At 51.4% G+C, this 22,392-nt stretch overlaps 11 protein-coding genes across 11 annotated transcripts; 5 read left to right on the top strand and 6 right to left on the bottom strand.

Annotated features, from left to right (window-relative positions):
• Window positions 1-646: 646 nt before the first annotated feature.
• On the bottom strand, window positions 647-1,468 carry BO80DRAFT_453838 (uncharacterized protein; the record flags this gene model as incomplete). Its single annotated transcript, XM_025722042.1, has 4 exons — window positions 647-739; window positions 798-929; window positions 980-1,232; window positions 1,353-1,468. 4 exons carry the CDS (start codon window positions 1,466-1,468, stop codon window positions 647-649), a joined length of 594 nt encoding a protein of 197 aa, XP_025576950.1.
• Window positions 1,469-1,785: 317 nt separating this feature from the next.
• Window positions 1,786-2,467, bottom strand: BO80DRAFT_351737 (uncharacterized protein; the record flags this gene model as incomplete). Its single annotated transcript, XM_025715594.1, has 2 exons — window positions 1,786-2,060; window positions 2,122-2,467. 2 exons carry the CDS (start codon window positions 2,465-2,467, stop codon window positions 1,786-1,788), a joined length of 621 nt encoding a protein of 206 aa, XP_025576949.1.
• Window positions 2,468-4,325: 1,858 nt separating this feature from the next.
• On the top strand, window positions 4,326-5,789 carry BO80DRAFT_472020 (HNH endonuclease signature motif containing protein; the record flags this gene model as incomplete). Its single annotated transcript, XM_025723118.1, has 3 exons — window positions 4,326-4,620; window positions 4,650-4,926; window positions 4,980-5,789. The coding sequence occupies exons 1-3, from the start codon at window positions 4,358-4,360 to the stop codon at window positions 5,787-5,789; spliced, it is 1,350 nt and encodes a 449-aa protein (XP_025576948.1). The 5' UTR covers window positions 4,326-4,357.
• Window positions 5,790-6,827: 1,038 nt separating this feature from the next.
• BO80DRAFT_443421 (uncharacterized protein) lies at window positions 6,828-7,492 on the bottom strand (the record flags this gene model as incomplete). Its single annotated transcript, XM_025721351.1, has 2 exons — window positions 6,828-7,287; window positions 7,470-7,492. The coding sequence occupies 2 exons, from the start codon at window positions 7,490-7,492 to the stop codon at window positions 6,828-6,830; spliced, it is 483 nt and encodes a 160-aa protein (XP_025576947.1).
• Window positions 7,493-7,657: 165 nt separating this feature from the next.
• Window positions 7,658-8,618, top strand: BO80DRAFT_403197 (uncharacterized protein; the record flags this gene model as incomplete). Its single annotated transcript, XM_025717640.1, has 1 exon — window positions 7,658-8,618. The coding sequence occupies exon 1, from the start codon at window positions 7,713-7,715 to the stop codon at window positions 8,616-8,618; it is 906 nt and encodes a 301-aa protein (XP_025576946.1). The 5' UTR covers window positions 7,658-7,712.
• Window positions 8,619-9,548: 930 nt separating this feature from the next.
• BO80DRAFT_423568 (ATP-binding protein) lies at window positions 9,549-12,590 on the bottom strand. The gene is made up of 9 exons (XM_025719079.1): window positions 12,297-12,590; window positions 11,275-12,237; window positions 11,154-11,219; window positions 10,641-11,109; window positions 10,558-10,590; window positions 10,376-10,511; window positions 10,227-10,300; window positions 9,935-10,183; window positions 9,549-9,890 (listed from the first exon to the last, which is right to left on the bottom strand). The coding sequence occupies exons 1-9, from the start codon at window positions 12,495-12,497 to the stop codon at window positions 9,724-9,726; spliced, it is 2,358 nt and encodes a 785-aa protein (XP_025576945.1). The 5' UTR covers window positions 12,498-12,590; the 3' UTR covers window positions 9,549-9,723.
• Window positions 12,591-13,046: 456 nt separating this feature from the next.
• Window positions 13,047-15,179, top strand: BO80DRAFT_27726 (uncharacterized protein). Its single transcript, XM_025714892.1, has 5 exons — window positions 13,047-13,270; window positions 13,328-13,698; window positions 13,747-13,938; window positions 13,988-14,209; window positions 14,268-15,179. Exons 1-5 carry the CDS (start codon window positions 13,194-13,196, stop codon window positions 15,008-15,010), a joined length of 1,605 nt encoding a protein of 534 aa, XP_025576944.1. The 5' UTR covers window positions 13,047-13,193; the 3' UTR covers window positions 15,011-15,179.
• On the top strand, window positions 15,125-15,968 carry BO80DRAFT_27658 (uncharacterized protein). The gene has a single exon (XM_025714889.1). It carries the CDS (start codon window positions 15,349-15,351, stop codon window positions 15,778-15,780), a length of 432 nt encoding a protein of 143 aa, XP_025576943.1. The 5' UTR covers window positions 15,125-15,348; the 3' UTR covers window positions 15,781-15,968.
• A 690-nt stretch (window positions 15,969-16,658) lies between these two features.
• On the bottom strand, window positions 16,659-18,279 carry BO80DRAFT_472011 (cytochrome P450; the record flags this gene model as incomplete). Its single annotated transcript, XM_025723117.1, has 2 exons — window positions 16,659-16,722; window positions 16,946-18,279. 2 exons carry the CDS (start codon window positions 18,277-18,279, stop codon window positions 16,659-16,661), a joined length of 1,398 nt encoding a protein of 465 aa, XP_025576942.1.
• Window positions 18,280-18,797: 518 nt separating this feature from the next.
• Window positions 18,798-20,123, top strand: BO80DRAFT_453833 (indoleamine 2,3-dioxygenase; the record flags this gene model as incomplete). Its single annotated transcript, XM_025722041.1, has 4 exons — window positions 18,798-18,847; window positions 18,883-19,090; window positions 19,166-19,650; window positions 19,691-20,123. The coding sequence occupies 4 exons, from the start codon at window positions 18,798-18,800 to the stop codon at window positions 20,121-20,123; spliced, it is 1,176 nt and encodes a 391-aa protein (XP_025576941.1).
• A 994-nt stretch (window positions 20,124-21,117) lies between these two features.
• On the bottom strand, window positions 21,118-22,293 carry BO80DRAFT_443414 (uncharacterized protein; the record flags this gene model as incomplete). Its single annotated transcript, XM_025721350.1, has 3 exons — window positions 21,118-21,140; window positions 21,202-21,908; window positions 21,968-22,293. 3 exons carry the CDS (start codon window positions 22,291-22,293, stop codon window positions 21,118-21,120), a joined length of 1,056 nt encoding a protein of 351 aa, XP_025576940.1.
• Window positions 22,294-22,392: the final 99 nt, after the last annotated feature.

Below are 22,392 nucleotides of genomic sequence, written 5' to 3'. Positions count from 1 at the left end.
TCAAGGTACGCAGAGGTGCGAAAGAGCCACGCGGTGACACAATCCGGGTATCATCCGATCCGCAGCCCGGCAGGGTGCTCATCGGGGAGTTATGGTTAGTTAAATCGCTATTCTGGTTTAATTATTTCCATCCCACTCAGCAGTATTTAATGTGAAAAGCTTTCAAATGTCATTATCCGTTCACCAGATAGGTTTCGTGAGAAAACTACTTAGACTCTACCTGCTCACTTGGTTAGACCTGAGTCAACCGAGTCCCATATCTGTGGGGAAAGTATATATATCGACGAACACAAAGTGGAACTTGGGAAGGCCACGTTCGTTAGTAGATTTCTTCGTATGGCAATGATATCACAAGTCGTTGCCCTCTTCCTTCAGCGTGTACCTTTGCTACCAATAACCATTTCGATGTATCGACGCTTGGTTGTCATTGAATGGGGAATACACCGGAGACTCACGTCACAGGTATACGGCACAACGTTGTTCCGCTACAAGCGGAAAATTATCACTCCGGCCCAGGCACGGCCTGCATTTTTCCTTTCCGGCATTTGGAACTAACCTGAAATGTCTACATCATACCTCCATGACCTTTTTGAGGTATGCTTCATCATCTTGCTCCCAGCCGGGTTTGTAACCCCTGATTCCAGAATCAGCAGTAAACCACAGATTGCGGCCTGAATTCAACATACTCATAATAGCAAGCCCATGTACGATAGATTCTCCCATCACGAGCATCAGCCGCCTGGACGATAAGAGGATCAGTGGTCAAGAAATGAGAGCGATGCGATCAATAGAATTACCAGAGCTTTTACAAAGTAATCCATCATATCTGCCTCCTCCTCCAGCCATTCCACATGATTCGGTTGCAGAGCATCGGGCGTTCGTGTCTGCGCGCGATCAAAGTCAATCCAAAGGACGCGGTCCGTATCTTCCTGAACCATCATGTTGCGGGGATACGGATCCCCATGGTAGATTCCTGCACGGTGTACTCCAGTAGGATCTGGTGGAGTTTGTGGGCCCGCTTCTCTGCGAAGTTCGACAGATCTATCGGGCGTATGTTGAGGATGTACTCAAGGAGGATGGCATTGGGGCGCAGCTGGTCTTCGAGGAAGTCGTTCAGTTGTGGGGACGCGTCCACGGGGTTGATTTGCTCAACTTGGCCATAGAAGCGCGGGACGGAGCCTTTATCGCAGAGTCCACGTTCGGAGAGTCGTGCAAAGGCAGCGCTTTCGCATCTAAATGTATCGATCTCGCGATTCGCGGGGTCGGTCGGAGATGGCGGGGTGGAGTGATACTATTGTGAGTTGCTCGTGTTAAGGTGCTGGTTGGAACCAAAGGGAAGCTTGCGGGCATACTTACCACTTTCAAGATGCATTCTTTCCCCCCTCCATGCCGTGTGAAAGATGGATGATACGTCTGATTTCCTGATCTGGTTGATGAAAGATATCTCTGCTAGTTCAATGCTCGCCATGATCGCGACTGCGAAGGAGTAAGGAGGATCGACAGGCGGGCGGCACTAGTGACTGACTGCACTAGACCTGATCCGGCAGAACATCTGTTAGGATCCCCTCGTCTACTAAGATTCAAGATTCACATCGGAGGCTTGAATGCAGGGGAGCATGCTGAGCTCCAATGGGTAGCTAACGTGCATAATGCCTAAGGATCCAGTGTATGGATTATGAAATTCTAACGTAGCTGTAGGGAAACCCGACAAAAACAGTGTTCGCCAAGCATGGTCTACTTGCTTTTCTGGCATGCAGTATGTACTTACCATCGCGAGCCAGGCTGCTATGAAAGGTCGAGATGTGGACACTCATTTGGATCCGCAAAGAATTCACCCCCCAACCGCTTGATCAATTCGCAGCGCTCCTCCATATCCTTTGCATGATAGAGGATTGCCGTGCCCCTCCCACCCGCCTGGAGATATGTGATGTTCAACACCCACACTCCACCCCCAGCCGGCCAGCCAACCCGGATATACCTATCCGTGTCCTCAGGGCCCATCACCGACCTCCGAAAGTCGTCATCATATGGTGGGATCCACCTTGCACCAAGACGACGCACTACCGACGAGCCACCTATCAGGATCGCACATGAGAGGAATCAGTAGTGGGGAAAACGCACTCCGAGCACAATGGACATCCTCCTTCGCCTGCCACTCCGGATCCGACTCCGGTGGGTGTGGTGTCCTGTTAAAACGGTCCAGTCCGAGAAAGTCAAGGTCAATACCAAGGCAATCGTCCAGCCGATAGGTGCCACCCTTAGATGGGTAGCCGTAGACTGTGATCCCTGGGCCATAGCCAAATGATGTCCACGAGCGTCGCACGCGCGGAGGGCCGGGAGCACAATCGATGAAGTTCCTGTCGTATATTGGCGCACGTTGGACGTCATTTGGCCTGAATTTAGGTATAATATGTGTGCCGACGAGAATCAGGCCTGAAATAACCAGACAAGGAATTAAGATGGTCATGGTGGTTCGCATAGTGGCGTGGCTGCGTGAGGTAGAAGAAGGATGGAATCGAGTTTTGGGAGATCGACACTGGGACGGCGGGTACGCGAACTTTAAGGCCAGGAACCGACCCGGGGAGATGTCCGGCCCCCGGCCACGGGCGCAGGGTCTACGGGATGCGTATTGGCTAGGTTTCATACTTACCACTTGATGTCCCTGCGTCCCGGCGGCCCTAGCCTAGCGAGAGCTAGAAGTCTAGAAGCTAGGCGATAGTGGGCTTGGCCACACAGCGCTGGGTAGCTCTAGCTATCCCACTAGTATCTTGGTGCACATTAGGTAGACGGTCCGATCAATCAAGTGGATCGTGATTGGTGGACACGGAAAGGGTTGATCGACCCGTCAAGAGAAAAGCCATACCTCCAATCCAGCTGCTGAAAATTGGCGTGTGGAAAACGGTCGTTGAGCTACTTTTGTTACTCCACGACTTAGGCGCACTAGATGAACTTGGCTAGGCAGGCACATGCAGGGAGTCTAGTACGCGTCCGACACTGCCAGTCCTATCGACTTGGGGAGGAGTTTCAGACGGATGTTATCGCTTCACCCATTCAATTGGATTAGACGACCAGGCAACCCTGTGATATGTTGGATTCCTTGGGAAACTTGGTTAAGATATGTCCTTTTAATCCAGTACTTTCTCTCCAGATCTTGAATCTAAACTTCTATTTATTTATTCTAATCTTAAAACTAGTAGATCAGGGGTGGCAGACTGTGACGTGCATTATCATTATGGGAACTACGCTAATCATGACTACTGGAGAGGAGCTGAGTTATTAGTTTGTAGATTGTCATCCGCCCGCCCACACTACACAGATGGCCTCCCTACGTCTGTAGTGCACCGAAGGCCTCACTCATTTACCCTGTATGGTTTCCATCAGAATTAGAACCCTTCCTGCCTAAGCCTGTGAAATAATCGTACAAAGGCTAAGCTTGGTAGGAAGCATGCAGAACTGCGCTGTCGCTAGGGTCTTGGCAAGGTTCTTGAAGGCTCGGAACAGCAATTATGTATCACCTAGCCATCCTGGTACTATATACCAGCAGGTGGCTTATTCCGTACCTAGTCCATGTAGCCTGCCACTTGTAGCCGTGCAGCGACGGGTTCTCCCAGGCTAACCTCCTGTCGTGCGTGGGTGTTTCCGTTCAGCCAGCGGATGGCTTGGATATGGGCCTGTTCCACGAGTAGGGGTCTGTGATTTGTGATTTGGGGGGAGTTTTGCAACGAAAGTCCAGTTAGACGGCCGGAGTTCACGACTATCCCGTCATTCGGCGTGGCCTTAGTACTAAGTAGGCATCAGGCATGCCCTGGAAACTTCCGACGTAAGATAATCGACCTTGTTTCGGTATAATAGCGATTAAAAGATATTGGTCTTAGTAAAGGCGTGCTTGAAAAACTACGAGCTTGTTGGTATCTTTAATACAACCCCAACTTCGAAATACCGTGCCTCTTACTTTGAGGGGTAAAGTGCCATCTCCAAAGTATTAAAGGGCATGTCTCACCAGTACAAGACATATGGATCAAATGGATATCATACAGATTTGATATCCGTGCGGAAATGGAAGATATGTGTTCATTCACTAGGCTGAGTGCATGGAGGATTTGCTCAGGTCAATTCAACCAGCTAGCCAGGAGTATCTAATGACTCCGCCATGCACTTTACCTTGACGCAACAGAGGGTCATCTGATATCCCTACCCTTACCCTACCAAAAATGGCCAGGTCACGTGTCAGGAACCCACCAACTCTCAGTCCATCCTTACTCCCATCATCCAAGAACAATGACTTCCCATTCCTCCCACACACTCATCTTATCCATACCGAACATGCCTGCTCTACCATCCTCGTTACAAACTCATCATGTCTTCCTCATCCGGTCTTTCTGCAGGCTTCGACGATCCGGGGCGTCTCCGTCTAATCACCGCCATCCTAGAATCATTGAGGTCTGCCGAGATGGCGATGAAAGCCCCCTTAGGAACGTTAGAGATAAGTACGCCTATCTGGTTTGCCTTGTGGCTGGCGGACCTGTCAGAACTTGCGAGAATTTCTCAAGACTTCAGTCACAACGCCATGGGTACTTTGCTGCAGTATAATGGTGGCAGCTTCGACAGACTACTGACGATGTGTATGTCTACCATCCTGTGTCGCAGAGTATGAGACCCAGTCATATACCAGGGTTGCCGAGGTTTAGTATAGGCGGGAAGGTTGCGACGTCACGACCAGACACAGGGATAGCCAGCCCTTCGCGGAGAATTGAAGGCTTTTTGCCCAGCAAACCGACAGAATCTTGTATAGGTGCGGTACCAGCGACTATGGAGAACTCGCCCGCCAAACAATTTTCCAAAAAGCGGAAGCATGAAGAGATGGAGCCGCCCAGCTCTCCCAGTATCCCAAGTACCAGCAAGGTCAAGAGGGATCCCACCAAGGATGTTAGTACTTCTTTTTCTATTGCTCGCCTGCTACCATCCTAACTTACGTGTAGTGCCTAGAGCGGGACCGCGTCTGCGTCATTAGTAGAGCCACAGACCCTCTACAAGCCGCCCACATACTCCCGGCCTCGCTCTCCGATATTACAACCAGTATCCCAAACATGCAATACTACGAGTTTAAAGACCTGCTGGCAATATTCTGGTCAGAGAGAACAATCGAGAAGTGGCTACAGGCCAAGGAGGACATTTTTCTCTCAGCGATCAACCCGATAGCACTAAGCCCCAGCTGCCACGTATACTGGGACCGGGCATTGTTTGGGTTGATGCCAGTAGGAGTATCCGAGGACCGGACATCGATGCAGCTTCAATTCTTCCGGCTGAATGGCCAAGGCCTCCCAGCGACCGGCAACAGTCTACTACTCCCGCCAAATGCAGAAGGAAATGCAATGATCGCGCCACTTACGATGCCCGGGAAATGCCAACAAGGGGGCAGAGATCACCACGTCAACGTCGCCGGGCCGAACTTGACGATTTTCGATCACCAGGCCCAGCGTATCATTCCATCCGGCGACATTGTGACAATTACCACAACAGACCCCAGCACGCTCCCCTTGCCCGACGAGGGCCTCCTCTCCCTTCAGTGGACTCTCCATAGGTTGGTGGCGTTGTGCGCCGCGGCCGGGTGGCAGCCCGGGAACACGGAAGACGACGACGAAATCTACCCCGACCAGCTGCACGCAATGAGCAGGCTAACTTCCGAAGAGGCCGGCCATTGCCCTCGGATGAGGGAGATCAAGCGTCTGTACTTTGAGGAGCGTATAGCGGAGGCGAGGGACTCGTGGAATATTGATTATGGTTATTGATTTCGTTCTGATATTGTCGCTCTGTAATATGCAGCTTTTTTTTCAAGCGACTGCTGTTGAATGTTCAATTAAGCTACATTTACTCGCTCTAATATATTTAAACGATGGGTTGATTCCCAAGTAGAACGGAAGGACCCAGTAGTCAACTTGCAAAATCTCCACGACGACAAGGTACATATAAAGGATGCATTTCACAGTGGCCAACCCTCCATCACTACTAACATGATCTACCGATACCGAGGCCGCGAAACATCCAGCGACGTGTCTGCCAAGTGGACATCACAGTACAACCTTGGCAAAAATGAAGGCCGGATCCTCCTCACCAGCGTTCAATGCCATTTCACATCGCAAAGCCCCTCCTGGAATTTAACTAGGCCATGGGTATCAGATGGTCATAACAGGGATTCCCGATATACTCGTATTCCGGCGGGCTGAAAGGGTCGCAACCAGTGTTAGTCCCCCGTCGGGGATCACATTGCACAAATCTCCCGGGTCTGGTCGTGCATCCACAGGTGTAGACCGGTATCACATAGTGACACCTGAATAATTCAGTATCCTCCCAACCGCTCGGGCAAGCTCGACTCACATGGTTCAAGGTAAGGCTTGGTTGGGGCGGTGGATGGTGCAGGTCTGTCTGAGAAACGACTGGGATAGTGGCTGTCCGTTAGCTCTTTTGCTCCCGAAAGCTTTCATTCTCCCATACCTTCTCTTCCTCTTCTTTACGGCAAACCCTAGACAATTGTGCTAAGTCAGCATCAGAGGGAAAGGATTCTGTTATGATCACGTCACGGACGCTTCCGATGCCCCTCCTTCCGTCGACAAGATCAAATTACAACAAGGAAGGTACGACAGAGCATCCAGGCCGGTAGAAGAATCTCGCAGAGCTGGGCGTACATTGTACCTCAACCAGCAAATTATGTGCAAGACCTTAGCTTTCCCTCTTTTCCGTTCGAACAAACCCGGTCTACTTCTCTTCAATACGGAAAGTTTCAAAATGTAGGTGTCGCAGACCATGACCTTTTGACAAACGAACTTACATTATTGAGGTGCTTCTATTACCGCGAGGTTTACACCTGCGGTTGTTGGGTCAGAGGGGCGTTCCGACAATGTGAAGAGCGCGAAGGGTCGAACAAGATGTGTGAGGAGCTGGGCCCGGATCAGGATCGCGAAGTGGGCAACTATTGTCCGGAGCACCTCGTCCATAGCGCTGCTACCGTCACCTATCAAGGCGAGGCCGGACCGTGGTTTACGGTTGGTGGTGGAGGAGGAGGTGTGAGAGGTGGGGAAGGGAGAGGGAGGAGGGGAAGGAGGGGAAGAAAAGGAGGGTGCGGACGGGGAGAAGATGGCGGCAATTGCGGTGGTGGAGATGGTGGGCTTGGTGGTGCCGGTCGTGGTGTTAGAGGTCGGCCTCGTGGTCGTCCTCCTGGTCGTGCCGGGGGTGATGTTCGTGGTGCGGGTCGTCGAAGTCGTCGGAGTCGTCGGGGTCGTGGTGGGCAAGCTGAACAAGCTTAGTATGTGAATAATATCATGTATAGCATTTATCATGCCAAATCTTTCCCCGGGATGGAGAAGCCCCGCTTATCATGACTGCACACAGTTCATCGGCATATCATTCCGTATGACGTAAAAGAAAAATTATGGGCAGGGTATCTTGTCCACTGAGAAGACAATTATCCTCACTCCGCATCCCACATCTCCGGCATGGCTTCTGCTACAGCATATCGATGCAAGAATCCAACCAGGGATATTCTGGGCCATTATCTCCCTCGTCACCCAAACCGTCCCAAGCGGACAGGGACAGGACAGAAAAAGTCACACAAAAAGCCCCCGCAAACTAACATGAAATGCATGCCCTTGACACGTCGACTCCCACTCGAACTCCTCCACGAGATCCTTCTCGACCTCGACCTAGCCAGCTTAGGGATGCTCCGGCTAGTAGACACAGCATCCAACCATCTCGTCGAATCACTCCCCGCATACTCACTGCTGAAGACTCACGCCTACGAAGCCCTCCACGCCCTGCACGTTACGGGAAGCTCATCCTACATCCGCATCCGAAACCTCTTCGCCGAGTTCTGCCAACCCCGATGCAGAACCTGTCCCGATTTCGGCCCCTTCCTATACCTCCCCTCCATGATCCGTTGTTGTTATAAATGCAACTTCATCCGACCGGTCTTCGAGCTCGCCCGAGTATCTGACCTCCGCTTCCGCTTCGGCCTGAGCCCAGCAGACCTAAAACCTGTCCCCATCCTCCACAGCATTCTGCAGCCCCAAATCCGTCTCGCCCGGATCAAACAAGCCAAAGACATTGGAAGACGGCTGTACGGAACTCCCAAGGCCATGGAGGCCGCCTACCAAGCACGCGTGCAAGAACACCAAGAGAAATACAACCGTCGGATCCACCAATGGGAACAAACCCAGCTCCTGGGCGAGGAAACCCCCCGGCCACGGTACCGAGCCGTCCGTGAGAAACTAGGCCATGAACGAGATCGCACCACGTTGAAAATGCACGCCACGACGCCGTTCCCCTATTGGGATCGCGAAACCCGGACCCTGGAACCGGGGACGTATTGTCGGGCGTGCACGTATCACTGGGAAGAGAAGATCGCGGATGATTGGAGACGTCCCGAGACGATGTGGCATATTCATCCGCCTGGTCGGGAGGCTTGTTATCGGGCTTTTTTGGAGGCGGAGTTGCCGGAGCATTTTCGTGAGTGTGCGGCTGTCAAGGCGAATTATAACCTTCGAAGGAAGAAGGTGAGGGCCCGCGATCGTGAGAGGGGACGGGTGACTTTTATTGTGCGGCTTGATGACACTGGGGTGAGTTGAAGGTCAGATTGGATGGTCGATGGCATGCAGTTGGAATGAGCCTGTGCTGCATCTCAGTGGGCGATCTACATTTGCCAATTACAATATAGGCTGGCTACCCATCACCCCTAAGTGCCTGAGGCCACAGGAAGTCTGCCTCAGGCCCCAAGCTGGAATCGATATTTTGACCTTCAATCTGCCCTGACCAGCTCTTGTATGCCTGCATGGATAGTTCAAAGCCTTGGAAGTATCTCCTACAGTTATCGACCTGCAGAGCGAAAACAACATGTCGTCTTGATTTGGTTTCTCTGCGGGAGTCACCATCCTGGAATCAACAACATGTAGACAAATAGATGTATAGCTTATCTGGCATGGCTTTGACATAGATATCTGCTGAGAGGACATCTAATAGTCTTATTGGCATCGAACATCGTTCACCTATCGTTCAGTCAGTATATGAACTTCTCGATGTTAACGCCGGTAATATATATATTGCGGCCTATTCATACACCCAACATTCTCAGTTAGCACAATTCTGGCAGAGCAAGTATTACTCGTTACATTTCAAACTCATTGATTTCTCAATCTGTATCATGCACTAAACTGCATGAAGATGAATCAGGATTCTCAGAAGGTCTACCATAAGTATGTAGATAGAATCGGACCCGTCGATGTTGGCGGTTCATGATATTGTGGTGCAGGGGGATGTGGCGGTCGCGACGGCGGTGTCGGTTGTGGTTGGGGGGGGGGGTGTTTCAGGATAGTATGGATGGGAGGAAGGACGGGTTGGTGGCGGCGGGGCTGGGGGAGGGGTATTTGAGGGCGTTTGGGGGGGATGAAGCGGCGGGTTATGAGTAGGGAGCATGTCGAGACGAAGACGGGGGTGGAGAATATGAGGGGGAGGGAGACCCTTAATAATTCGGGATTATAGATTAGGTGAAGTTAGAATGGGACAATTATCCTGCGGATTATTTCTTTGTGATATAATTAGATCAATCGGCAGATCATAGAAACATGCTGGAGATATCGGGTCTATTTACGGACATAGCTCATTCAGCCAAGGCAGCAGCAGCTCAATGGCAGACGGGTAGCTTGGGGCTGCATAGGATATGGTTGCTAGTTTCCCTCATCGATCATTCACCCGATCTCTCTGCGCCGCCACTCGCTGATCCCGCAAATGCTTCTGGAACTGGACCGTCATCTTCAATACCCGCTTAATGTGCGCCAGTTTCAGTTTGCCCCCGTCGTTGTCATCAGACTTGGCCAGCGCTCGAGCTGACGACACGATGTTGCCTGAAAGGTCAGCGGTGAAGCATTGTTTTCTGCAGACGACTTACGAATTTGACGGCCGTCAACCTCTTCATCGAATTCTTCCTCGATCCAGTTCCTCATTTCCCGCAAGTTGGCAATCTCTTTCGGACGTTCGTTGATAAATTGTAGGAACAGTTGGCGTAGTTCGTCCAGTTGCATGTTGTTGTAGCGCATGGCGAGGTGTACACGAGATTGCACGGCCACGTCGAATGTCTTGATCCGGTTGGTGGTTAAAATTAAGATTCCGTCGTAATATTCCAGAATACGGAGGAACACTTTAATTGTTAGACGAGAAGTACAAGCTGTCTTGATGCTCACCTGTCACCAAGGAGTTGCGATTGAGATCTCCTTTATCCGTTCCTCGCGATTCGAGAAAGACATCGGCTTCATCACTATCATCACTTAATATAAGACCACCAAGAGGATAGGGAGCCAGCAAAGATAACCAGAAAGGAAAGGCAGCTTACAACAACAAAATAGCCTCCCATTTCGACGCCAAGCTGAACACCTGTGCTAGTTTGCTTTCCACTTGGTCCGGTTTCAATCCGATATCACTAACGCTCACGGCAAAAAGCGGTTTTCCAGTCGCCTGTGCCACGCTTTCTATACGAAATCAGTATCACCCAACTCCGATCAGTCGGGGACATACCTGCTGTTGATGTTTTCCCAACACCAGGGGGTCCTGTGCAAGTTAGCGCCGATGTCGCAAGATAGGGAGGGGGGGGGTAATACCATGAAGCAAAATCACCAAACCACCCCCCTTCCCCTCAAACCAGTCATCGTTGCCGGCCTTCCCCCCGTCCTCCGCCCTTTTCTTCTTCTCATGATTCGCGACCAGGCTTTTGATCAGCTTCTTGGAAGACTCTTCCATGATCAACTTGTCAAACGCGTCCATTCGGATCTTGTTCTTTATCTCGTGCACACAGTCCACTGGCATCTGCACCCATTTCTTGGATTTCATGCTGTATCCCAGGAACCGCGCCGGACAGATGATAAATTGATCCTCGTCAAAATCGTCGGTCGCGGCAACATCGTCATAGTTGAACTTCATCATGTTCTTCAACTCTCGGGACTTTCGGCACTCCGAGCAAGTGCATTCATACGCATTATCGGTAATCTCCAAGTCTCCCATCGGGGCAATGTCGTCCGCTGCCGCATATTGAATGAATGACCGATGGTCCACAATGACCGGACCGGAGAGCTAATGACATTAGTAAGGAAAATCAGTAGTGTGATACGACTTGCCCGAGTTGAACGATTCCCACTCTGATCGACGGTTTCCAGGCCGGAACTGCTACTCGTGTCGAATTGCTAGGCGCTATTAGCGGATGCAGATGCGGATGCGATGCGACCGAGGCATACGTACATTCGGGCTGTTTGAGAGGAGATCGTATCCGGCCTCCTTGCTGATAATTGGACCATCGCAGTAGAACAATTGGGACCCTTTCCGTGCGACGCAGAATTCACGGAACTTTTCACCCCGTTTCCGAAGGGTTTGGCGAAGCTCATCCACCGCGGGATTGCCATTTCGGTCCACATAATTCTTCAACGGATACAGGTTGAGCGTGTTGATAGCCTTGGCACCGGTATACTTGTAAATTCGGAGCGTGGCGGAGACGCGATTAAAGGTCTCTCCATTCCAGTCGTAGGACCAACACGTCAGACTAAAGTAACTCTTGTCGGTGCCATTTCGCGCGCGGTAATCCTCATACGTATATTCGCGAGCGATGAAGACTTGAGGACAGTCGAAGACCACCTGCGAATATACCATCTCACCCGGGGGAAACAGAGTCCAAAGATACTCAAAAGGAATCTCAGCATTCTTGGCCCACTGATCCCGCTTTTGGAAATACGATTCGAGCTCTGAGGTGGATCGCACCCTCTCCAGGAGCAGTTGCAGGTCGGCGGCATCGACATTCGGAGTCTCGCCATCCCCAGCAGCAGCAGCTTCCTCCAACCGGTCCCAGTCCCAGACCAAAATATCGAATTTGTCGGAGAAGCTGTTGTAGTTGGTGACTGAGGATGGTCGACAGGTCCTCTTGATGAGGTCCTCCAGGCCCGGGGAGCTGATGGTGGCGTTTGAACCGGTGTATTTCTTGGTCTCGTCGAATGATCTCCGCCAGGTAAATGCGTAGGGTAAGCTGGGCTCTGATCCTTTGTTTGTGGGTGGTAGGTTGGATGGGACGTCTTCGAAGATGCCTTTCTCCTCGTTGTACCGTGAATCGAGCAGCTGGATCCTGGGGTTGCCATCAACTTCTTCTTTTTTCACCTCTTCTTCCTTCTTCACCCCTTCCTCTTCTTTCACGTTCGTGGTTTCTGTCTTCGTGCTCTAGACAAATTAGTCACGACGTGTAACTTTACATCAGCACTGATGCTGTCAAGACATACCGTGTTAGGGGCAGGCACTTCAGCGGGTTTGTCTTCGGTCTTATTTGGCTCCGGATTTGCGGGCGTCTCGGATTCTTTGACCTCCGGGCTGGCATTCAACGCGACGAGCTTCTCCAACTGTGCGATTCGCTGCTCCAGCAAACCGATATACCTCCGCTCCAAAGACTGCACGTCCAGACTACTCATTGCCGAGTCCCCCATCTTGCCAACCAGGTCGACGGTTAATCTCAGCTATCGAGTCACGGGACCGGAGAGAGATATGTTCAACCAGGAAGAACATGATATGAAGATGCCTTGGTGGGGGATGCTATCTGCTTATCAATGGGATGCGGCGGACGTTGAGGGAGGGACGGGACGGGACGTATGGGGGCCGAGAACCAGCCGCCAGGATCGCGATCCCTGTCACGGCTGAATGGCGGGGTATCCGTCCCGTGCTCCATCTCAGAGTGGTGTTTGCTTTCTCCTTTGCTTGGGCGGGACACTTCCCCCCCAACTCACTCCCGACCGATGGAGGATTTCTGCCGCGTTCACGAAGAACTCGCTAGTCGTTATTTTCTTTACCAGCTTGAAGATGTTGCCCTCTTCCTTATTACCGGAGAGTAAAGCAACCTTAAAGAGGGAATGGACTGAGGAACGCCGAAGAGCTCGTGTTCCCTGTTCATGCCCGACCGCTTGGACCTGCGAGACCGCAACGCTTCATTTGTTGTTGGTGCCCGCCAAGAGGAACCAGGAGCGCCTGCAGAATCCCGGCTTACACCACGTAACGTGGCTATGTCTGGAATTTGCTTGCTTATCACTCGGCTGTGTCGGTGTTTCTCAGTCCACTCCAGCTGAAAGTTCCATGTCTCCGCCTGACTTTCCTAGGTCCGACCACTCCCTCCAGCGTAACAACCCGCCATGATACCGATGAACCGTGAGGATACCAAGTCGCTTGGAAACTTTTTCGATGGAGAAGAGTACACTAGCAAAGACAAGTCAGTAGAACAACACTCGCCACTGGTACTTCCCTAATCATGCGATCGTGTCTCTAGCCCCGTTGTCCAGCGCACCCAAAAGGTTCGCTCCACCCAGGTGAGGTTTTGGAAGAGAATCCAAAACGGCTTGCGCAAGCATGATCAGGACAAGGTCGACCGGGTCGTTCAAGACTATAATGCCGAGTATAGTATCGCTGGTTTGGAGCGTCTGGTAGAGGAATACCTCCCGACAGCAAAAACGGCCAAAGACAAGCTTGATGAGCGACGCCAACACGGCGATAAGATCATCTCTACTCATGTTCAGCGCTTTGCCAACACGTTCTCCGGCTTCCTAAGCTGCTACTCGCAGATCATGTCGATTATGAGCGCGGCGGATACGCAGTTTGGCGGAGTGGCAGTCCAGGCGTTATCGATCCTTCTGGTGGTAGGTATCAGACCTGAGCAGAGAGCATACTTCTAACATCATCTTTAGGTAGCGGTCAACAAGCAAAAGAACGAAGATCAGATCGAAGGGCTCTTGGCAAAATTCAAGAATAACTTTCCCCGTCTCCAGGGCCTCCGCAATATATATCCGACGCCAAGAATGCAGGAACTCATCGCAAAAGTATACACGGATGTTCTGACCTTTTCCCAAATGGCAGTTGAGTACTACCAGAAGTCAGCTTTAGGTAAGCGTACCTAAATAAGATATTCTTCAAATTCTGATCGTACAACCAGAACGGCTGTGGCAAGCAATCGCCAAGCCGCCCGACATGGGCGTGAAGATGGCCGCGGATGGCATTATGGCTGAGCTGGCAGAGGTAAAAGAGGAACGAGACTATTTACTGAACCAGCGCGTTTATCATTTGGAGCAGCGTGTCGCTTCACTGACGGTGCTGGCCGAGGATGGGCAGAAACGGACCACCGCGATTGAGGGAAAGGTGTCGACCATAGGAAGGGGTGAGTGACTTTAATCTCGTCTACTACCGGGCAGTTCCACAATCTCTGACCATAGTAGATATCGTCCAAATGCAGCAGAATGAGAGCCAAGATCTACTGACTACTCTGCGGCAATTTCTTGTGCCAGACGACTTCTCTCACGAAGAGCACATGGAGGAATACCAGTGTCAATTGCAGGCTCGCTTCAGGTGCGGATGTGGAATAAACAACCTCGCAAGCAGCGAAGCATATCAGTTGTGGAGACAAAGCGACAAGTCCCGAACGCTAATTTTGCGCGGCCGTACATCACAGATAAACTCGCCTTTATCCTGGCTCAGCTCTGCAGCAGTCGAGCTAGTCAATGCTCTGCGCACTGAAGGCGATTCTGGCATGATTGCCTACTACTTCTGCCGACGCGAAGGCATGGATGATGACCATATGCATACGGCAATTGCCCGAATGGTCTATCAACTCTTCAAGGCACAACCAGCTATGCTCAAAGACCGCCGAACCTACCAAAAATGGGTGGATGTTCTTGAAAGTACCAAGTGGGGAAAGAAAGACATCAAAACAGCATGCGAACTATTTGTCAGTGTGCTGGATCAACTGGATCGGGTCTATCTCATCTTGGATCGACCAGAGACCTGCAAGGGTGGCGATCCCGGACTCTCCAGGATACTCGAAGAGTCACAACGCTCAGCGTGCATATTGAAAACCTTTGTTGTTGTTGATAAGGATACAGCTGACCGGGGTGAGGTTGAGAGCTGGAAGGAGTCTGCTCGTGCCAAAAGTTTAGATGTCATTGACCTTGACCAATCATAGTGCAAAAAGATTGGAATTATCCTATGGTTTGTTCCATTATTCTGGGCAATCTTCCCTCAAATTCATTTGCCTTCCAGTACGACAAAATCCTTCAATAGGGTGCCAATTGTCGTGATGCGGTACAACATCGCGCACGACATGTTCCGGCTAGGATGTTTCCTTCGATAATCTGCCCGGATATAAAATGGGGAATCCAAGCGATGTTTATCTTCACGGCGAGGATCAACATCTCAATTTTGCACCTCCTTCCTTTGCAACTACTTGAGATATCGCTCGCCCATTACCAACCCACCTTGCCTCCCGTCTCATAGCACGAGATTCACCCTAGAGGATCAATCATGACCTCCCAAGTCGACCTCTGCATCGCCATCTACAACGAAGGCGACTGCCACGAACACTGGGCCCTCTACTTCGATGACCACCAATTCGACGACAAAACTCTCTTCAGCGTGAAGCCCTCATCCCCCGGCCAATTCTGCCACACCACCGAAACCCGACATGCCCAGACCCTCCGCGACCAAGACGAATCAATCTTCATTTGCAGCGTAGCAGCAGACCAGGAAAACGACATTCTGTCTATTGCGGAGGAGATAAAAATCAGGGACGTGGGCATCGAGGTTTGGACTTCTCAGCAGTATGTGTTGGATTTTCTGGATGTTTTGGAAGCGAATGGGCTGATTCCGATGAGTATGGAGTATTTGGGAAGGAGGGAGTATATTCGGGGTAGGGTTGCGAGGGCGAGGGTGGATTATGCTTTCCGGGGTGACTAGCTGTTCGGTAGAGTCGAATGGGAGCGGGGAGATCGTTCGAAAAAATGGATGTAGAGTGGTCATCGTAGCTATTCGTTTCAAAATTCAAACCTTGTCCGCCTCGCAAACGGCATCCTCGCGCTACTGGTTGTGACCGCCTTATACATGCCCGATACAGCCTCGTAACCCAGCCTTGCAGAAAGCCAGACGAATACCTCCTTCATATTCCAAAACACAGTCTCATGTACTAGTTCATATTCTCCCCTTTTCTACTATCGTAACCCCTCAATGTGGCCTCGACGGATCCACCAGTCCAACCCCAGGCCCATCCCACCAGTAATCGCTTCCCATCTCAATGTCCGACATGCTGAATCCCAAAGGCCCATTATTCCTCGGAGCGCTCAGTTGAATATCACTCAACAACCAGCCTCGTATGTTTACCACCCCCTAAGCTAACCCCTAAACCCCAATTAACACCACTTATACATAGCCGTCCACGATCAAACAGCCGAAAGAAACAAAAGTCCTCATCTTCGTATTATCGTTCCTTGCGATCGTAACCTACCAATTATCGATAGCCCTCACGCACCCGGGGGCGCAAAGGACGGAGACTAAACATTTAGTCATTGGGGTTCTTGCACTGGAACTGAGTGACTTGGCTGTGTTACTAGCAACGATGTTTTCCCGTCCGCAAGGTTATGTCGTTCAGGCGTTGAAGGATAGGAAGTGAAGGTATTAACAGAGTGGACTTTTTCCTTCAGGAGGAAAGAGACTAAATCCCTCAGGTTTGATCTGCCCTTCTTAGTTTCTTCACTAATGCATACCTCGATATCAGATGGAATGATACAATGGATGTTGATTTGTTTAGGTAAGAGATGTATTCTACCTTATGCCTCGTACTATACGGAAGGCTCGCGAGGCCCTTCACAAACCCTAAGGCCCTTGTCCAGCCCTACTCTTGTCCTGTACATGTCATCCATTCACCCACGATCCACAGCACTCCTGAACCCGATTCAAAATATCCTCCAATCCCACTGAATCCACAAATCCCGCCTCCCGCTCAACAACCAACCTCCTCTCCTCACCCCGAGGCCTAAAATCAGCCGGAAAAGGCGGCGGTCGTAGCAGGCCCCCAATTTCCTGCAGCTCCCACGGATCCAATTCCACCTGTTTCCCATCAATATACCCAGCTTCGATATTAAACGCCCACAGTATACCAGGAATTATAATTTCAAGCTCTTTTCTCGCGAGATATTGTCCCGAACAGGCTCGACGTCCACATCCAAAGGCTAGGAGCGGCAGATTGGGGTTTTCGATCCATCGTTCCGGGCGGAAGAGGGTGGCGTCTGGGCCGTACGTCTCGGTGTTGAGAGCGGTAGACCAGTGGTTAAGTATGATGACTGAGTCTGGGGGGATATCATAGCCCATGAATGTGTCGGGTTCGGTGGTGCAGTGTGGTAAGGAGGCGACGGTGATGGGGCGCCAGCGGAGGATTTCGTTGATGAATGCGGTTGTGTAGGGTAGGGAAGGTATATCGTTCAGTGTTGGAGGGCGAGTATTTCCCACCGTGGCGTCTAGATCTTTCTGCACTTTTGCCACTTCGTCCGGATGTGAGATGGACGCTAGGATGAAATATCGGAGAGTCGTGGAGGTAGAGTCGATACCCGCTTGGAAGAGAACCCCGACTATGTAGAGCAGTTCCTCCTCGCCGATCTCATCTGTTCGTTCCTTTGTCTGGACATGCTTGGTAAAGTTCCATCCTGGAGTGTTCATTGCATGTTGACTGCTCTGTGCGAAGATCTGCATGGCTTGTTGGTGATACCTCTTCCCTAGTCTCTTCCAGGGATTGAGCAAGCAGGGGAGTCGGTTAACCCAAGGGAATATATCCACCACCCACGTCCCAGAAATCGCACGCATAGTTTCCTCCACAAAATCAGCCATCCTTTGGACCTCTGGTTCATCCCCTTTGAGTCGCTTTCCATACGCAAGACTATACACAACACTTGATGTAAAGCGCACAATACTTCGATCCCAGTCCTCAGTATGTAGCAAGTCACGCAGAGTCAATTTTGTTTCCGCTTCGAGGAGTTCATGGAAATACTGGGCTTTGCTCGGCGCGAGAATCGTCTTATGGATGCGGTTATGAGCTCTCCATTGTGGACCGTATGGGAGGAACACTGTATGCATTCCTTGGGATAGATTCTCGAGTGCCATCACCATTCGTGGTCGAGAGCTATAGATCCGGCCTTTTTTGGCGAATAGCTCATTGGCGATCGAGACGTTGCCTATGATGATGACATGTCTTGTTCCAAGGGTGAGGCTGACGATCGGGCCGTATGTGCGGTGCCATTTGTCAAAGGTTGTTCTGGTGTTGCTGGAAGGGAATTGGTGGAGGTTTCCTAATAAAGGCAGACCAGGAGGCCCCGGGGGAAGGTTGGGTCTTGTCCTCTGCTTAAGCTTGGCTCCAAGCAAGACGAAAACCGCAAGAATGCAGACGATAGTCACCCAAGGATGCGTCATCACTGCTGATGTGGTCAGGTCGGTGGCCGCACAATGGAGAGAGGTTACAAAAAAAGTCTCACTGAAATCGGAATAATGCACGGGGTGCTCCTCAATTGCTACCCGGGTCAATTGTGGGCATGCCTGTCTCTGATACCTTGGTTCAGCTGGGGAGTGCGTAATATTCTTTCCTCTTGGTGTATAGGGGGTTACTAGAAAGAATGTCTGACGGACGAGGTGTGACGAAATCATTCTTGCTTCTCATTCATTAGGGAGTAATTATTCCCTTCCATGCCAAGCCTTTGACAAATCGCACAGGATTTCCCTTCAGATATCATGATTCTGTCCTGGCATTCTTGCTCACCACCCCGATCCAAGAAAATTCAAAGCTTATCGTGACATCCGTGATGGGCTCATGCTCGATGCGCAGTCACCAGTTGACGAGATTACAGTATAAATTAAGGAGTCGATGATCTCCAGCTAGACAATCTGGAACTGATACGATATTGAGCCGTCACTGAAGAACCGGTCCATTCGTCATGTTACAGCCTCTCGACATCGATCCGTCTCCCTACCATATATCCGCCAAGTGCGGTTTCCTGCCCGAGGAACCCCCCCAGCCAGGCTCAATGATCCATACTACGATCAATGGGAAAACGTAATCGCCAATCTCCCACGACTCTTAGAACATGGCATCGCTCGAACGACAATCGACAGAATCTCAATTCTCTCGACGGATCGGCTTAGCTCCGAGCCTATGTGGCGGAGAGCCTATGTGGTACTGTCCTTTCTAGCGCAGGCATACACGTGGGGCGCGGAGGTTGCCAGCGATGTAAGTAATGCCATAGATGGAGAGATACCGGAGTTTCGACCGGAAGAAGGACAAGACAGCTGATTGATAGTCTAGACCCTCCCGCTATCCATTGTCCGGCCACTTATGGAAGTGGCCCAGTACTTCCAAGTCCAGCCGTGCGCCACCTTTGCCGCGTTTTGCCTGTGGAACTTTTCCGTCCCAAAATCAGGACCCGAAGACGTTGAGACCTGTCTTGCACAGCCGGATAATCTCTCCACCATTGCATCGTTCACCGGAACCCAAGATGAGTCCTGGTTCTTCAGCATCTCCAACGCAATCGAGGCTCGGGGAGGGCAGATCATTCCCCCCCTCCTCAACGCCCTCCGTGCCGTGCAGTCCAACGATTTGTCGCAGCTGGAGGAATTTCTCCAGGAGATCTGTACCAGCTTGGAAGAAATCTGCTTGACATTGATGCGCATGTCCGAGCAGTGTGAACCGTCCGTCTTCTACCATCAACTGCGGCCGATGCTCTGCGGCAGCCGGGATGTAACCTCCATCGGCCGCCCAAAGGGGGTGTGCTATCCTAATGGCGGAGACTCGTCGACCGAGGGACAATGGCACGCCTACGCGGGGCGGCAGTAATGCGCAAAGCTCCACAATCCAGCTATTTGATATCATTCTGGGCATTCACCATGAGGCTGCCGAGACCGAGGCCGCATTCGGAGGGTCCCAGGCGAAATACCTGGAGGAAATGCGGCACTACATGCCTGGGCCTCACCGAAAATTTCTGGAGCTCATGGAGGAGAAGTGTAATATTCGTGAGTTTGTCCTAATCCAAGCGCACAACACGGAGGTGCAGAGATTGTACCGAAGCGCGGTGCTGAAGCTCAGGTCTGTGAGAGATGCGCATCTGTCTATTGTCTCGCGGTATGTGATCGTTCCGGCGATGCGAGAGAGGGAGCCGCGCTGTGATCCGGGAGGCGACGATCTGACTGGGACTGGTGGCACGGAGATCATGTCGTTTCTTAGGAACCGCCGAGATGAGACTGATGCAGCGTCTCGGGTCTGCTGATACTCACACCCCTTGGCTTGCTGGAGTAGCAAGAGCTTTATTGTAATGGCTGCCGATGTATCCTGCTTTATTTATTCCCTGTACGAGCAATATCTTTCGGTCACTGTCCCAATGCCTATCCTGCTGAAGCTTTGACTCGGCTTCGTCCGTGAAGAACCAAAACTCCGCTCACCGATACATGGCGAGGGAAAAGGCCTATCAACAGGCGGAATCATACCAGGGAGCGTAGATGCTGTATAGCAGGGTGCGATATCTCATCCGGAATTGGGACCTGGAATCATGCATTCTTCTTTTTCGTCGGGTAAGAGAGCAGGGCATGTATACTTCTACCAAAGATCTATCCTCAACAAGCATGGTGTCAATCGGAAGAAAGGGCACGAATTCCACGGCAAGTCTTCCTATTCATCCAGTTGTCATCGACCACGTAGCACAGCGGGACACAAATCCCTCAACTTTCGAGAACGTCTAGACCCACGTGCGGCATGCCTTGTTTCCCATGGGGAGATAACAGGGCCAATCCCGCGATCCCCTCAGCTGGTAGGATGGCACCTTATCCCGACCATTGGAGTGCAAAAGGGGTACACATGGAACCCATGTTTTCGGTATTGACTTTTGGTGCTGACTTGGTTCTGATTCAACGATCAAGCTTGGAAACGGGCTGGAAAGCCTGTTCAGTCACTGTTTGACTTTCCCCGTGGCGTTCTGCCCCTTCGGCGAATACTTCCCGGTTAAGGTTCATGATGACATGGCACGGTGGTTAACGCATGCTGTGTAACAAGTCCTTCCCTGTCACGGGTACATGTGAACCGCGGGCTAGAAACTCCCCTCGGGGTATGCAGAGACCATGGGGGATTGCCGTTCTAGGATGTGGGTGAGGAAGTGACTTGATTCTCCGTCTATGGTTCAATTGCGTATACGCGCAGAATGTGACATATCATGAATTCTGACTGCCTATCTATGAAGCTATGGGACATGCAAGGTGTGATGGATCACATTAGGATGAGAGAAGATAAAATCCTGAATCAGTCAGTAGCTGTGTGACATGGAACAGGGAAATCGATCCTGGGTCTCCACTTACCATACTCCTCATTCGAATCTCTCCATACGTGCGAAACCTGGAATCCGCCCGCCTGGTGTGCAATGGTCTCCATCTGGCTTTCATTCCATTTCCCACTGCGGAAGAAGAATATCTTGTCCCCTTTATGCACGGTCAGGTCGACGGCGAGTATGACATCCACCCTTGGCGAATAGAAGGCTAGGATCTCATTCTCTTTCCGATCGTACTCGACGGTGCAGTTCCAGACCTCCTCCTCGAACGAGTCTGTCCCCAGCAGCGTTTTGGCACGATGAAGACCGTGGCGGAGGAAGGTACGGGATGTCCCAGCCTCCGGGTCATACGCCTTGAGCAATCTACTCTCATCGGCACAAGCGTCTGCGGACACTAGAAAGCGACAGCTAATTCCTGCCACGCCGCAAGCTCGGCGGAAGTTGTTCATGAGATCGCTGGCTTCGGTCTTGGAAAGGTTCGGCATGCTATTTCCGACCCAGAGAAAGGTGGCAGGGAGTCCGTGGAGAGTGGAAGTGTTGTGAGCGACCCAGTCCACGCAGTCGTCGTATGTGCCAATTAGTCCGGCGATCCTGACATTGGGGCAGTACATGAATTCTTCATGCAAGAACTGCAAACTCTGGCGCAACGCGGATTTTGAGACGTCCAGGGCGTAGTACCAGACTTGCTTCCCTTGTCTGGCGAGGGCCGACAGAATGATGGAGGTTTTGTGCAGGTTCCTGTAGTAGAGTCAGACCGCGAGCTTGTCTAGTAGATTAAGAGTCACCGCGCAACGTACCCGCACCCTAGCTCCACCAATGCAGACCTGTGTGGTAGGGCATTGGCCATCTGGTCTCTCCACGTCTCGAAAATCTCCATCTCCTTCGATTTGAGATAGTAATGGGGGCTGTCGGCCCACTCATTGAAGTTGCGGAGCCCCTGCTCGTCCCATAGAAGTAAAGACGGAATCGCTTTGGCTGTTTGCGACAGCCCTGAAAGAATACATGTTCTCAGGTCGAGCAGCTCGGGGGAGTTACTAATGTCCCACAGGAATGGTTCCTCTCGACGCCTCGTATCAAGGAATAGCCCCGGGGAGGGCTGCACGACTTCGCAGGCGGTGGCCATATTGACTAGAACAAGCGATCATGCACAGTCGGATCAGATGGGTGCCAGCAGAACTGTCCGGCTCGCCATTCTTAAGGCAGAGAACTGGTAGTCTGCTTC

The sequence above is a fragment of the Aspergillus ibericus genome (genome assembly GCF_003184845.1).
Source record: "Aspergillus ibericus CBS 121593 unplaced genomic scaffold BO80scaffold_12, whole genome shotgun sequence".
Classification (NCBI taxonomy): Eukaryota; Fungi; Ascomycota; class Eurotiomycetes; order Eurotiales; family Aspergillaceae; genus Aspergillus; species Aspergillus ibericus.
The sequence above is the reverse complement of the archived record's forward strand: the minus strand, read 5'-3'. Positions and strand labels throughout refer to the sequence as shown.